The 17,036-nt window shown below is 38.7% G+C and overlaps 1 protein-coding gene across 5 annotated transcripts in view; it reads right to left on the reverse strand.

The window, feature by feature from the left end:
• The window catches only part of LOC106073086 (arrestin domain-containing protein 3-like), a 209,833-nt gene that overhangs the window by 43,466 nt on the left and 149,331 nt on the right, over positions 1 to 17,036 (reverse strand). For all 5 annotated transcript variants that reach the window (XM_056032067.1, XM_056032066.1, XM_056032065.1 and 2 more), the window contains exons 3-5: positions 8,522 to 8,632; positions 6,226 to 6,467; positions 418 to 600 (exon numbers count right to left, since the gene is read on the reverse strand). In XM_056032067.1, the coding sequence (XP_055888042.1) occupies positions 418 to 600; positions 6,226 to 6,467; positions 8,522 to 8,632 (536 nt within the window). The remainder of the gene's footprint in view (positions 1 to 417; positions 601 to 6,225; positions 6,468 to 8,521; positions 8,633 to 17,036) is intronic.

The following is a 17,036-nucleotide window of genomic DNA, read 5'->3' on the forward strand; positions in this document are numbered from 1 at the left end:
AAAAAAAGGGGGAAACAACCAATAAAACAATGGGAGGGAGATATCAGTGAATAGTCAAGTCTGACTGTTATGCAGGGAGTGGAGAGAGCTGAACTCAGTGACAAGTAGATAATCAAGAGAGTATCATTTAAGTTCAAACGACACTCCTACCATCTCCTCGGAGACTTCACACACACACACACACAACATACACACACACTCACACACTGGGATAAAGAGATAAGTCATTAATCAACACGACAGTAGAGTAAATACCAAAGTCTTAAGTATTAGAGAGACTCACCTGTATAAGTGAGACCTGGGTCGATGCTATCCGCCTGGCGCTCAAGTTAAGTATTAGAGAGCCTCACCTGTATAAGTGAGACCTGGGTCGATGCTATCCGCCTGGCGCTCAAGTTAAGTATTAGAGAGACTCACCTGTATAAGTGAGACCTGGGTCGATGCTATCCGCCTGGCACTCAAGTTCTTGATCTCGGCGTACACTGGGATGGCCTCTTTGATGGTGTAGCCCTTCCGGTCCAGTTTTAACATGGCCGTCACGGTACCTGCTATACAGCACCATGAGCCGACTGCCTCGAATGTATCGTTCTCAACGGGAAGCTGAAAGTCAGACAATAAGTCAATTAAGGAAAAGTGAGTAGAAAGTTATTCAAATACAAGCCAATGCAAGCCAGTGCACATTTTTTAAATTGTAGGCAGAGGTCAATAGTTATTATTTCGATGATGACCACTTTAGACACCTAGGCAGCAAAGGGTTTTGCACTGGGGCTTTATGCCCCCTCATGTGGCTGTTGAGAACTATGTTAGCCCGGAATGTTCGGGCTTGTTATTCCAACTGGATCTAGTGTGATTGGCCTTGCTTTTTTTCCCTGACACTTTTCTTCTGCCAGCGCTGTTCTCTTGTCCTCAGCAATTTGTGCGCCAGTTTTCACAGCACGACGCCATGATGCTCTGCCATGTGCTTCTGTCTCCGAGATGGCAGGGTCAATGCTGAGGGCTTTCAGAGAAACTTTGAGGGTGTCCTTGTAACACTAGTTTTGGGTTCATGAGTGTTTGTTAGCAGACATGTCTTCATCTCTCCTGCAGTCTCTATACTTCTGCTCTCTAGAATGTCTTTAGAGTTTACACGACAGACACGCTACACTGAATACAATGAATGAAGATGCTTGGTAGCAGACGATACGTTTATTAATAAATAACTTCGCTGAACCAGCCACAAAAGCAAAGGTACAATGTACACTCAAATATTATCACAAATATAGTTACAACTCCATGTTCTGAAGAAACACATAGTTCATCACAAAACACCCGTCGCGGCTGAAAATCATAAATGCGTCTTACTCTACAAAAGACCAAGTAACAACTGAAGTTTTCACTTCGGGGTCAGTCTCAGACCGATAGCTTTCCCCTGCAAAAGGCGGCACGAGATGATCAAGTGACTACAAGATCACTTCATGTCACACTGAGTCCCAAACGAGGCTGTGACAGTCCCTGAATCGTTTTTTTATTGTCCACCTTGTGATCGCTTCTCTTTGTTTAATTGACCATAGAAGAGACGTGACATCCGAAACATGTAACCCATTTTTACAAGCATTTTACAGTTATGTGTTCAAGTCTCTTGATAAAGTATGCAAGCTTTGAAGGGTGTGGTCTGCCCATGGTTTGATAATTCCTGTTTTCATCTTCGGCATTGTCTAATTCCCTGCTCTGTACGGAGGCAAAAAAAAACCAAACATCGGTCGTGTCGGGGGTGAATCATTTTTTAACGTTTTGGGGAGAACTAATCCAAATTCGTATTATATAAATTTCTTCACCTCTTCTCAAAGTATTGACTGCTTGCTGATTCTCTATTCGGCTAGTTTGTCAGCTTTTTCATGTCCCTCTATTGGTGCGTGTGCTTTAAGGAGCATGAACAAAAGTACAGATGTAGTTGATGACAATACGGTAAAGACCGAGCTAACGTTTAAACTAGATGTTCACTTTATCAATCATGATGTGGGAAACCTGGTCGAGAGGTTAAGTATGCTTGAACTTGGCTAGTCTTGGCTGCCTACGAAGGACGCTCGAGATTCAACACCCGACTCGAGCAGAGTTGTGTTTACTGAGCGCCTAAAGGCAGCACGGAAACCCTTCTCCCAGATACCACCTCCCCCCACTGGTCCACAAATGAGATTGGACCTCAGCGCTCTGAGCATGCTATAAGCATGAAAGTAGCGCTATATAAAAGCTATACTTATATTATGTCCGAAGAGCTTATCAAGATATTTTTGTTCACTGGGAAGTTGGCAAGCTTTTGAGATGACAATACTACAATTAAAATCCTCATTCATAAATCATGTTTATACAAGGAACTGCCAAACTGGAATCAGAACCATTTCTGAAACAACATGAGTTGGAAACTGTAGCCACACTTAGCATAGATTTCTAGCACCCTAACACTGAAAGTTGGCAAGAAGACCAATTTGTACAGCGTATCCAGCAGGCGCAATAAAGCAATGAAGGAGATCAGGCAGACGATAAGCAAACAGCCGAGTGTTGAAACAGTCTTGGCCAACAGGAGGGTAGGGGAAGGGAGGTGTTTTCATTAACTTGACTTAATGAACGATCAGTGCACTCATGCATTCCCCATTTAATAGACACTATAGAGTGGACGGCCCGACTGATGGCCGTAATGAGTCCCGTCCAAGTCAACAGCAACCTATGCTCCTAGCTAAAGGGAGGCAACGATGTGAAACAAACGGCAGGAAGCGCTCATGTGTAACTAATGAAAAATGAAACCGAAAAAGATCTGGCTCAAACATGACGCGAGAACAAAGGAAGCATTCGCAGAAATGAAAATAACAATATATATATATATTCACTGGTTTTATTTCTTCTTAGTTGTGTTCATGGCCACTCATGAAATTTTACGTAATATAAAAAAATGTTTTTGTTTCGTCATTGAATTGAAAGAGTTCAATTATAATAATAAAAGGAAAAAACATCTTGTCCAACAGCCTAATCTATAACAACAGCCTGACTTGCTACCTGACCCAGCCCAACAGTCTGATCTATTACAACAGCGCGGTCAATCTCAACAGCTTTATCTGTTACAACAGCTTGATACATTACAACAGCTTGATCCATAACAAATACGGTGGAAATACCTGATCCATTATAACAGACTGGTCTATTACAACTGATTGATCTATTACAACTGATTGATCTATTACAACTGATTGATCTATTACAACTGATTGATCTATTTCAACCGATTGATCTATTACAACTGATTGATCTATTACAACTGATTGATCTATTTCAACCGATTGATCTATTACAACTGATTGATCTATTACAACTGATTGATCTATTACAGCTGATTGATCTATTACAACTGATTGATCTATTACAACTGATTGATCTATTACAACAGATTGATCTATTACAACTGATTGATCTATTACAACTGTTTGATCTATTACAACAGATTGATCAATTACAACTGATTGATCTATTACAAAAGATTGATCAATTACAACTGATTGATCTATTACAAAAGATTGATCTATTGCAACTGTTTGATCTATGACAATAGATTGATCTATTACAACAGATTGATCTATTACTATAGATTGATCTATTACAAGAGATTGATCTATTACAACTGATTGATTTATTACAACTGATTGATATCTTACAACAGATTGATATATTACAACAGATTGATCGATTACAATAGATTGAGCTATTACAACAAATTGATCTATTACAACAGATTGATCTATTACAACAGATTGATCTATTACACCAGACTGATCTATTACAAATGATTGGTATTTTACTACAACCTGGAAAAATAACTTTTTAATGAAGACGTGAATGTTGAACTATCGAGCAAAAAGATGGACAGAAGATGTGGATGACCTTTAAAGAGTCGCAGACGGACAGTCCCCCATCTTGTTTCCCACAATCCCTCCATCTGCTTTGAATTGAGGCGCCGAACTTTAAGATGTCGTTCAAATCGATTGATTGTGAAATCTTGACTGGTTTCAATTCTCCATCAGATGAAAGCTCACACAGACCCTTGCCTAAATTCAGGGTTTTGTTCAGAAGACCTAATAAAGTGTATCTTCTTTTCTGAAGTAACGTCTGTATTTTATAGGAAAAGATATCTAGAAAAAGTTGGGTTAGATGAGCAGGTCCCAAGAGATTGAAGAATAACGCAATGTGACTTCAAGAATCAAGCAAAAAGATGTACATTCTGTTGTAATTTTAAATTCAAATTAAGTTCAGAAAAAAAAATGCGGATGTTGTGATATCAACGTCACAGTGTGTTGACATATCAGCGTCACAGTGTGTTGACATTTCAGCGTCACAGTGTGTTGACATATCAGCGTCACAGTGTGTTGACATATCAGCGTCACAGTGTGTTGACATATCAGCGTCACAGTGTGTTGACATATCAGCGTCACAGTGTGTTGACATATCAGCGTCACAGTGTGTTGACATATCAGCGTCATAGTGTGTTAACATTTCAGCGTCACAGTGTGTTGACATATCAGCGTCACAGTGTGTTGACATATCAGCGTCACAGTGTGTAGGCATTTCAGCGCCACAGTGTGTTGACATTTCAGCGTCACAGTGTGTTGACATATCAGCGTCACAGTGTGTTGACATTTCAGCGTCACAGTGTGTTGACATATCAGCGTCACAGTGTGTTGACATATCAGCGTCACAGTGTGTTGACATATCAGCGTAACAGTGTGTTGACATATCAGCGTCACAGTGTTTTGGCATTTCAGCGTCACAGTGTGTTGGCATTTCAGCGTCACAGTGTGTTGACATATCAGCGTCACAGTGTGTTGACAATTTAGCGTCACAGTGTGTTGACATTTCAGCGTCAAAGTGTGTTGGCATTTCAGCGTCACAGTGTGTTGACATTTCAGCGTCACAGTGTGTTGACATATCAGCGTCACAGTGTGTTGACATTTCAGCGTCACAGTGTGTTGACATATCAGCGTAACAGTGTGTTGACATATCAGCGTCACAGTGTGTTGGCATTTCAGCGTCACAGTGTGTTGGCATTTCAGCGTCACAGTGTGTTGACATATCAGCGTCACAGTGTGTTGACAATTTAGCGTCACAGTGTGTTGACATTTCAGCGTCACAGTGTGTTGGCATTTCAGCGTCACAGTGTGTTGACATTTCAGCGTCACAGTGTGTTGACATATCAGCGTCACGGTGTGTTGACATATCAGCGTCACAGTGTGTTGACATTTCAGCGTCACAGTGTGTTGACATTTCAGCGTCACTGTGTGTTGACATTTCAGATTCTAAAAGACCTTCAGCTACTTGCCCACCCCAACCCCCCAGATACGCGTAGGACGTAATTATATTATCTTTCGAAGAAACGTCTTTAATGAATAAGACAAGAGGATATTTTACAAGTGTACGAACTGCTACGAATAACAAAAGTTATGATGCCATCCAGAACTAAGAAATCTCTAAGCAGATCTGATTGACTATCTAAGTACTGGGTGCTCTTCTTAAAAACTGTACATCAACTCTTAGAGCTAAGACTAAGAGCTAAACACCTAGCATCATCTCGAGGTGAACATTCTAATAAAGTAAGAACATTATATAGAGTGTAATAATATTTCATCTCATCATCCTGGTGTGAAACGTAGAGTCGCCTAGAAATAATTTGATCAACGATTCTGATTGCTTACATGCCTAGATCTTGAATGAATTAGTAATTTCTCTTATACTAATTAGTGCTGGAACTATCTGTCACGTGATTAAATGTGACTTTGGTCGCCAATAACAACCCAAATTGTTCCGCTATACATTTATTCTAGAAACGTAGAGCAGGGCTAAAATTAGCTCCTAAAACAAAAGGGAGCTAACAAAAAGACTTGACGGTAATGAGAATCAAATAGTTTTAGAATTATTCTGAGATCGCAAAGTGCATGATGGGGCGAAAGAGAAAATTTGGGGTTCAGTGTAGGACCTATAGTGTCACAAGTAAATATATTTGACTTTTCAATTGATTTATATTGTGTCTTGAATTGCAAGTTTTGATCATCACAGAAAAATTAGTGCAACACTGCCAGCATCCACGTGAGACTCAGCTGTCTTTTAGATTGGCCACTGCATGCAATAAGTAATAATACATTTTCTCTAGAATTAGAACAGAACCCATTACAACAAACAGGACGTAACTGTGACGGTGTATCAACTTACCGAGGCGTCTGGCTCATTATTTAAGTCCAGAGATCCGATGACGGCGAACTTGCTGGTTCTTTCCGTATGTGGTCCGGACTGCGGAAACACGCCTTGGGAGTAGACGGACATGCGCACATAGTACCGCAGGCGGCCATGTTTGCCCTTAAAGGAGGAAGGAAGCTTCTGGGGTAAGACGAATTCAAATGGGAAGTAGTGGGAGCCAGAATGGAGGACGCCTTCGTCGTTGATCTGTTTCTCACCTGTGGGGAAGCAAAGTGGTTTGGATAGTAGGTTTAGAGTTCAGATCATAGCAGCAAGTTACATACAATAATCTTTCTAAATCACTTACAATAAGTATGAATAATATGTCAGGAAATTCGATAATTTTATCGGACTACGGTGAACTAATCCCTCGTGAGCTTACCCCAGATGAACGAATACCTCGAGAGCTTATCCCTCGTGAGCTTATCTCAGGTGAACGAATATCTCGAGAGCTTATCCCTCGTGAGCTTATCTCAAGTGAACGAATACCTCGAGAGCTTATCCCTCGTGAGCTTATCCCAGGTGAACGAATAACTCGAGAGCTTATCCCTCGTGAGCTTATCCCAGGTGAACTTATCCTTCGTGAAATTAATCCTCGTGATATTAATCCTCCTGAACTCATCTCTCGTGAACTAACCCTTCGTGAACTGATCCCCCATGAGCTTACCCCAGGTGAACTGATCCCTCATGAGCTTACCCCAGGTGAACTGATCCCTTATGAGCTTACCCCAGGTGAACTGATCCCTCGTGAGCTTACCCCAGGTGAACTGATCCCTCATGAGCTTACCCCAGGTGAACTGATCCCTCATGAGCTTATCCCAGGTGAACTGATCCCTCATGAGCTTATCCCAGGTGAACTGATCCCTCATGAGCTTATCCCAGGTGAACTGATCCCTCATGAGCTTATCCCAGGTGAACTAATCCCTCATGAGCTTACCCCAGGTGAACTAATCCCTCATGAGCTTATCCCAGGTGAACTGATTCCTCATGAGCTTATCCCAGGTGAACTAATCCCTCATGAGCTTACCCCAGGTGAACTAATCCCTCATGAGCTTATCCCAGGTGAACTGATCCCTCATGAGCTTATCCCAGGTGAACTGATCCCTCATGAGCTTATCCCAGGTGAACTAATCCCTCATGAGCTTATCCCAGGTGAACTGATCCCTCATGAGCTTACCCAAGGTGAACTGATCCCTCATGAGCTTATCCCAGGTGAACTGATCCCTCATGAGCTTATCCCAGGTGAACTGATCCCTCATGAGCTTATCCCAGGTGAACTAATCCCTCATGAGCTTATCCCAGGTGAACTGATCCCTCATGAGCTTATCCCAGGTGAACTAATCCCTCATGAGCTTATCCCAGGTGAACTGATCCCTCATGAACTTATCCCAGGTGAACTGATCCCTCGTGAGCTTATCCCAGGTGAACTAATCCCTCATGAGCTTATCCCAGGTGAACTGATCCCTCATGAGCTTACCCCAGGTGAACTGATCCCTCATGAGCTTACCCCAGGTGAACTAATCCCTCAAGAACTGATCCCTTGTGAGGTGGGAAGCGTGGTCGAGAGGCTAAGTGCGCTTCACCTTAGCTTGTCTTGGCTACCTAGAAGGGGGCTCGAGGTTCGACACCCGACTCGGGCAGCACGGAAAACCAACAATAGATACCCCCTCCCCCCACCGGTCCACAAATGAGATTGAACAGCGCTCTGAGCATGCTATAAGCATGAAAGTAGCACTATATATATAAAAGCTATAATAATATACCCCAAGTGATCTGATCCCTAGTAAACTGATGACCACTGATGTCAATGTTGCAGTAAATGAGGTTAGAAAACATACACAAAAAAACAGAAACAAAGAAGAAATCACATTAAAAAAAAACAGTAGTAGATAAAAGCAAGGAAGAAACCATTAGAAAACAGAAAGAAAATACATAAAAAAAAAACAAAGATGAAAGAAATACAAAGATGAATACATAGAAGAAAACAGGAGAAGAACAATAAGATGGAAAAGAAAAAAGAAAAAAAAAATGAAGAACAAAATAGAAAGATAGGGAAAAAACAGAAAAAGAAAAAATATTTTAAAAAGTAGGACACTTCAAGATAAAGTATATCAATTATAAAACCGTAGTTGAATGTGTCTCAATTTACAGGTAAACCAATGAAGATTTGAACTATACTGATTCCAAGTAATGATTTCTCAAATCAATCAGTTTCTTAGTTTAAGTGACTTTTTGTAAGGGCTAAAGTTTCAATGCATGACTCATGACTGACCTTTGATGGGTAAGACTGAGGTATGGTTGAAAATCTCTTCGTCCGAGTTCTGGACGTCACTCGAGGTCATCCATTCCACTTTAGCCTCGCCGATAGCTTCTAAACATATACCTGGCGAGAGAGAAACCCAAAGTCGTTAGCAGACACCTGGAGTGTACACCTATCTACTGGACACACAGGTAGATTACAAACAAGAATGAACATACAAATCTATGTATATATTGTGTCTCTGTTTAGTAGGTCAATGAGCTGAGATTTCATTCCGAATTGTAAGAGTTTGACCTAATTCACTGCACCGTCTGCAGGGGTTATACAATTTATGTTACTGAACAAGAATTTTTTTTTTTTAAGTATAAAAATTAAAGATAGAGTATATGAATTATAATATCGAATATGTCTGAAATTTCCCGCTAAAAAATTTACCAATAAGATGTGAAAAAACAAAAAAACAACAACAAATCGGATACTCTTTGATAGAGATGTCATAATCTATTCATATCTACATTAATACAGAGGTAAAAATAGAATACATTTAAAAGAACAGTAAAAGAAAGAGACTAGATAACAAAAATTACTTATTTAGTATAGAAGAAATGTAATTAACTTGACGGTACACATAACTCAACTGTTCATCAAAATGTAACAAGCCGTACACACACGCACACGTACACACACGTACACACCTCACGTTGTCCACATTCAGGGAAGTAGAACATCTAGAGAACGTATTTATACACATACGATAGTGTATATCACGTGACTACATGGGCCCAATTACAACCTACACATTTTTTTCACATCCAAAACAGGCACCCTGCTCATGAATTGCTGGACAAAGAAACAGATGACCTTAACATCATCTGCCCTATATATCGCAATGTCTGAAAGAGGAACGTTAGTTGTTTTTGTTTTAACACGCAACTCTTCTCTGCCTCAATGTGGCGCCTGGGTGGAAACGGGCGTTAGAGGAGACGATTACGTCATTAGGGAAGACAAACAGAAATTCCTGTTGGGGTGCCTAAGGACAGTCCATTGCACTGGCATGGATGGAAGTGAGCCCTAAGAACCGGGTCACAATCAACCCAGCGCTCGTACTACTCTGACATTTTTACTTTGATTATCTCACTCTGAGTGGCAGTGGAGACAGTTGTGTTGGTGAGGCTCTAACGTTAGAGAGGAAAGAAATATCATATAAAAAAGAATAAAATAATTAACTATTGTAATGTACACAAACAAATGAGAACATGAGTGTTGCAGATCGTGTGAAACATTTTTGTTTATACACTGTGACTAAAGCCTCTTACAATAGTTGTTTCCCAGTAGTCATTTTAGTTCCGCTATTTCTCTGTTGACTTCTATTACTAGACACTATAGACAGACACGTAACTCCCTATGTTTCAATTAGTTCCAGCCATGACCTATAGACGTACGTCAAAATTTAGACTGTAGCGAAAATGGCAGTAAGCAAGGAACATTGTGTAAATAAAGAACTTATTTTCGATGAACGCTCCAGTAGTCCCAACCGTTTAGTAGCAGATACAATCAAAGGGCAAGTAACCTTTACGCCGAACATCATCCGGTAATCTAAACAAGAGTGGTCCTCCCTTGGAACCAACAGCCTCTTTCTTCCACCTACTTTTCTACGAGGTTGAGCTGATGAGAAAATATTAAAACTTGGTACCTGTACCTATTCTAGCTATTTCCACACCAAAGCGTGTTTTATTGATATTATGGGTTCCTGAGTTTACAATCCGAGCTCCGTAACATTTTAAACTGAGAATATTAAACTCCGTTAGACTTTTCCCAGAGGCTGCGTTTGGGGATAAGGAACAGGAGCGGCCTGCCAAGGCTCGTCTCCTTAAAGGCATGATATGGCGATTCCTATGTCACAATCAGTCCAAAATACAAATGTGAGGCCTCCTCTAAAATACGGGGTCTTTGACACGCATTCTAATGTAACATACCAATACGCTCTACAGTCAACATAGACTGAACTATAGTGAGGTAGAAGTGGTCCCCGTGGCCCCTGCGGTAAGTCAAATGTGACTGCATCCACATTGAGCAATACTGTATCTAATTGGAGAGAGAATAACCAAGAAATGAAACAGACAACACACCAAGTGCGCATGCTCTTAAGGGGGTAAACCAGAACGAGGTTTTCAAACTTCGGGTCATTTGAAAAGTCAACAGCAGGAACTTGCTAGGATTCCGAGTCGCATGCTGAATCTTCTGATATCCTAAATATGCAATCTTTGTCATACGTCTAAGAACCTCAGCAGAAACTTGCATGTGACCTAGAGCTCAGTTGTCATGAACACATTTAAAAACTTTCTATGACTAATTGGAAGAATCATTATCTAATTACGTGTGAGGTGTGTATTACATTTATTAATGTTTAACTTCTTTTTTTTTCAGAAGAAGATTACATTGCCAAAAACAAATAAGACAAAACCGTAAGTTCCAGGTTTTCACAATTAATGTTAACATCTTTCAGAAATGGTTCAAACTTGACGATCATTAAGTGATCTCTTGTTCTCTGTTGTAGACACCTTGTACGTACTCTCAGGAACTCCTTGATATTGGGATTCTTTCGTAAGGAACTGTCTTTAGTTTCTATGGAAACCCAAAGGTTCCGATGTATGTGAATGTTATTGTTGGTGCCTCTGCTAGTTCACATCCATAAAATCCTATTGTAAGTTTTTAAGTACAACAAAATGTACTTTGTACTGGGTTATTTCTTTTTTTTTTATTCAGTACTGAAGAGATTACATTGCCAACAACACATAAGACACTAACATAAGTTTACGGTTTACACCAGGGCCGGTCTTAGGCCACTGCAACCTATGCAGTCGCAGTGGGCCCCGCGCTTTCATAGGCCCCGCGCTTATTCGGGTGTAAATATTAAATTGCAAAATATATACGAAAAACTCCTAGAAATCTCCTGACTTTATTAAAATCTCCTGAAAACTCTTTAAAATCTCCAGAAAAATACACAAAATTGTCATTTGTGGGTGTCATTAATTGCGGAAAACGCCAATACTACGCGTGATAAAAGGAAAAAAGGCATTGTCAGCTTTCATGTAATAATCGGGCGAATTTATACCTTAATCGGAAATTCCAATACTTTATTTACTTTTATAGTCACTAGCATATAAATATGCCATTGGTTACAAGGTTCGTAAAGTACAGATCGCAATTTTTAACTTAGTAAAAGTCGATTTTTTTTCTTATAAAAAAATCTTAATTTTCACTTATTATCCTTATTCCCACCCAGACTAGGCCCCGCGCAATCAGTTTCGCATAGGGTCCCGCAATTGCTAGGACCGGCGCTAGTTTATACAATAGTTCACGTTAAAATTGTTCGTAAACTTCCATACTTGACGATCACTGGGTTGTCCTCTGCTATAGACGAACGAAGTTTTTGGAATTCTTTCGGAAGGATCTGTCAATATTCCCTATGTTGTTATTTTTTAAATTCAGTACAGAAGAGATTACATTGCCAGTAACATTTTAGACCGAGATAGTATATATGCAGACTTTAAATTCACAGTCTTCTCATACTATTAATTCATGTAATTCATGTAATTCATATAGTAGGTAGATCTCGTAATATTTAGGAAAGAAAAGACAATTTAAAAATGCATAATTTTATTTAATAGAGATCTTTCACATTGTCAACAAATAATAATAATAATTATCATAATAAAACGAAACTGAAGACATTAGAATTTAACAAAACGCTTTACGGACAATTTCAGAGTTACGTCCCCTTAACAGAAATCACTACAAGATCCAGTTTGGGCCCCTATTGGCTGCGGGCCCGGGCGCAATTAAACCATTCGCACCATGGATGCTACGCCATTGTGTGATGGTTTTATTCATACAAACTTTTCCTAAACAAGGACTTACTATTATTATTATTATTTAGGCTTTTATATAGCGCTACTTTCATACTTATAAATCAATAATGTTGAAACCTTTCCAACATCTATACAAATGACCACGAAAGCTCTTGGAATGAAATTCTGAGTTATAATGCATACCCAATATATGACGTTCACTTAGAAAACCGTCTTATGTCTTATCAACGATTAGGTTATAAACATTTATTTTTCACAGAATGAATTCGCGAGTTTTTCGTATATAATTTTTTTTACAAGGTTGACCATTGTATTGACCACATAACACCCTCGCTAATGAGGTTACAGAAAGTAACTTTACAACACATGCACCATAGACTCATTTACTTGAAAGTATTTTAAAAGTTTCTATGATAATGTAAAAAAATAAATAAACTGTTCTTTCTTCTTCCTCGTTCTTATTTTTATTTTGGAGCATTTAGATGACTAGACCAATACATGAGATGAACTGCGCAGTGGTTTCAAAATCAGGGAGCTCTCAATATAGTTTTCTTTCTATTTGGTGCTTGGGGCCAGTGTCTTGTACGGGCTTCATGGTTAAGAGAACAGTTTTGAAGGACATGATCAGCATTCTCTGGTGACACTCCACTCGGGTTAATTTCACTGGTTCCAATTTTGAGCTTCTGGAACATATATTGTCTCATTCTGTTGTGTCCGGTCTTGAGTCGAAAGATTAGACGTTGATCTTGTCGGGATAGCTTATAATAAGCATCATCGTTCTTGTGATTCGGATAAGAGCTTGTCCATTTCTCATTTATTTTATTTACTATAAGTTTCTTCATTTCTTCTGGATAGAGTGCTATGTTAAGGGTTTGTTATCCCACTCTTGTCAAGTGTGTCAGCCTTCTCATTTCCTGCTAGTTCTATATGTGCTGGTATCCATTGAATAACAGTTTTTTTGCTATTGTTGTTGAGCTTTGTAAGTGCTGTTGTGAGGTTTTTAATATAAGAGGAGTCATTTGCAAGCTTTGGAGGGTTGCTTTTGCATCGGTTAGAAAGACAATCTGACTGTGTGGGGAACTTGAATGATTTGCTAGCATGGTAGCAGCTAGTTTTAGTGCTTCCCTTTCTGCTTTGTGGCTGTCAGAGAGCTCTCCAGTTGCAATGGATTTTTCTCTCCATCTGGCCATTCGATGAATATCCCAACTCCTTCATTTGTGGTGGCTTTATGAGATGAGCCATCCGTGTAAACTTTGATCCACAGATTGCAATGATAATGAGTTTGTAGAAAAGAGTTCAATATTTCCTTGAGCTCTGTTGGAATGTAGTCAGATTTTTTGGTTATATTTTCAACTAGCCGGACATTACCAGCGGCCTGCGGCCTTATTTTGTGTATTACTAATCTAGTGGATTGGATTTATATATATGTCAAACTAAGATAATGTTCCTTTAGAGTTTTTCTCTTTCGCCACGAAATTTAAAGTAGCTTTGTGAAAATGGGTTTACCCGTTAAGCCGATACATCCATGTCTATTAAAAGGAAAGTATCACGAGATGAATGAAATATAAAGTACAATTAAAACGGGTTTACCCGATTTGTTAAATAAATGGGATTATAAAGTACGCCAGGATGTCTAAATACGCAGATACAAAGAACACATTTATATAAAAATGCTTTTGAAACAAATTTGAAGGTTAATTTTATTAAATAATGAAATCAATGACTATATTTTGTATTTTCATGTGCCAAAGTAAAAACCTATATGTGCAAAGTGTAGTTTTAAAAATTAGATCAAGATCTAGATCCTTTCGATCTTGTCTCATATAAACATGGTAAACATGGCCTAGATCCACGAAATAGTAATACTTTCATAGAGTTGGGCAACTTCTTTTTTTGAGGGTCCTATTTTTGTTTTAGGGCTACTATACATACGTCATGGTTCCAGTTAGTAACCAAGGAACATTTATGCAAAGTTTTATCAAGATTGGTCAAACGATTTGGATTTCTATGAGGGACATACGTCTTACTTTCTGCTTTATAGTATAGATATGGTCTCTTATAGCATGAACAGAGCTTTCGTCCCAGGGTGGAGATTCATTATAATGTATCAAAAAAGAAACAACTTTAACCTTTTTGTTTACACGAAAGAGCCCAAGAAATGTCGCCTTTAAACAAAATGTCTATTTTCAACGTCTGTCAGTCCACACGATGTCTCTACAGCTGCACAGCATACACGTATTCAAATAGTAATAAGTAATCTCATCTCTTTATAAGAAGTTTGAAATCTACCACATAAGCTGTCTAAAATGAATCACATATTTTGTTGAAAAAGTTTCGGATCTATAGGCCTACACTGTTTGATCTCCAACTCTTCCTTAAAACCATTCATTGCACTACCAGATCCAGATCTAGATTTAGTCAGCTTGACTTGATCCTTACCATTCAATTATTTCTTGTTTATCTTGATACATTCATCTCACATTTATTAACTTTTTTGTAAGTGTGAGGCCTGCTCAATGACCTTTGTCTTTGATCTAGAGTAGCAATTTATTTTAATTGAATACAAATGTTTTGTGATTCATCTGGTTAAAAAAACAACAAAAACAAAACAAAAACTTGCAGTCATGCTGACTGAAACTAGAAACTTGCAAAGAAATAGAGGAAAAAAAATTCTCTCACTTGCAGGAGTTCAAACATTTAGAATTTCAACGCGTTATTTCCTAACATACACATGGAATAACTCAGCACGTATTATTTGATTTGTATGCGCTATGACTAACGGACTTTTTCTAGATATAAAACATTTTGCGATTTAATTTATGTCATGATATTGAAATAGTTTTTTGGGCTTGTTTAGTTTACTGATCAAGTTTGCGCAAATAAATTATTTATTTTCTAAATTGGAACCTTGTTTTTGTGTTCTTTTGAAGTCGATCGGCATTACGTTAGAGTGTTAGTGTCTGTCACGGTGTGTAAGCGTCAAGCCTAAAAAAAGTGTTTTGTTTTGGTAGCTTTGAGTTTCTACACAGAAGAGTAAATATAGGAGAAAGTAACAGAAATTTCTATAAAATTTAAATTCTGAGTTAAATGGAAGAGATGAGCTTAGTTTGAGAATGTAATCGGTTCATTAAGTTTATAAGTTTGGCGCTTCATGTTAAGTCTACACTTCTGTGAATTTAGATTTGCCTTTGAATTCTATTGTTAAATACAGTGTATTTCTCTCATTGCACTTAAAAAATAAAATAACTAGAATCCCTGGCATACAAACTGGATCATAAGATTGAACTTCTGAAATTAACAAGATGTATTCACCACTCAAAACTATCTTAACCAGTGTCTCTAGATGAAACAACCAGATCTAGAATTTGTATTATTGAAAGTTGTTTTCAAAAGGACTTGATGGATCCATTCTAGCGAGATTCAATGTATTTCTTTGATCCAACTTGTTTTAGTCTAATTCTGGAGCTCAGTGAAATAGTCTAGTTCTGGAGTTCAGTAAAATAGTCTAGTTCTGGAGCTCAGTGAAATAGTCTAGTTCTGGAGCTCAGTAAAATAGTCTAGTTCTGGAGTTCAGTAAAATAGTCTAGGTCTGAAGTTCAGTAAAATAGTCTAGTTCTGGAGTTCAGTAAAGTAGTCTAGTTCTGGAGCTCGGTAAAGTAATCTAGTTCTGGAGCTCAGTAAAATAGTCTAATTCTGAAGCTCAGTAAAATAGTCTAGTTCTGGAGCTCAGTAAAATAGTCTAGTTCTGGAGTTCAGTAAAATAGTCTAGGTCTGAAGTTCAGAAAAATAGTCTAGTTCTGGAGTTCCGTAAAGTAGTCTAGTTCTGGAGCTCAGTAAAGTAGTCTAGTTCTGGTGCTCAGTAAGAGTCTAGTTCTAGAGCTCAGTAAAGTAGTCTAGTTCTGGAGCTCAATAAAATAGTCTAGTTCTGGAGCTCAGTAAAGTAGTCTAGTTCTGGAGCTCAGTAAAGTAGTCTAGTTCTGGGGCTCAGTAAAGTAGTCTAGTTCTTGAGCTCAGTAAAGTAGTCTAGTTCTGGAGCTCAGTAAAGTAGTCTAGTTCTGGAGCTCAGTAAAGTAGTCTAGTTCTGGGGCTCAGTAAAGTAGTCTAGTTCTTGAGCTCAGTAAAGTAGTCTAGTTCTGGAGCTCAGTAAAGTAGTTAGTTCTGGAGCTCAGTAAAGTAGTCTAGTTCTGGAGTTCAGTAAAGTAGTCTAGTTCTGGAGCTCAGTAAAGTAGCTAGTTCTGGTGCTCAGTAAAATAGTCTAGTTCTGGAGTTCAGTAAAATAGTCTAGGTCTGAAGTTCAGAAAAATAGTCTAGTTCTGGAGTTCAGTAAAGTAGTCTAGTTCTGGCGCTCAGTAAAATAGTCTAGTTCTGGAGTTCAGTAAAATAGTCTAGGTCTGAAGTTCAGAAAAATAGTCTAGTTCTGGAGTTCAGTAAAGTAGTCTAGTTCTGGAGCTCAGTAAAGTAGTCTAGTTCTGGAGCTCAGTAAAATAGTATAATTATGAAGCTCAGTAAAATAGTCTAGTTCTGGAGCTAAGTAAGTAGTCTAGTTCTGTAGTTCAGTAAAACAGTCTAGTTCTGGTGCTCAGTAAAAGAGTCTAGTTCTAGAGCTCAGTAAAGTAGTCTAGTTCTGGAGCTCAATAAAATAGTCTAGTTCTGGA

Source organism: Biomphalaria glabrata, chromosome 6, assembly GCF_947242115.1.
Source record: "Biomphalaria glabrata chromosome 6, xgBioGlab47.1, whole genome shotgun sequence".
Classification (NCBI taxonomy): Eukaryota; Metazoa; Mollusca; class Gastropoda; family Planorbidae; genus Biomphalaria; species Biomphalaria glabrata.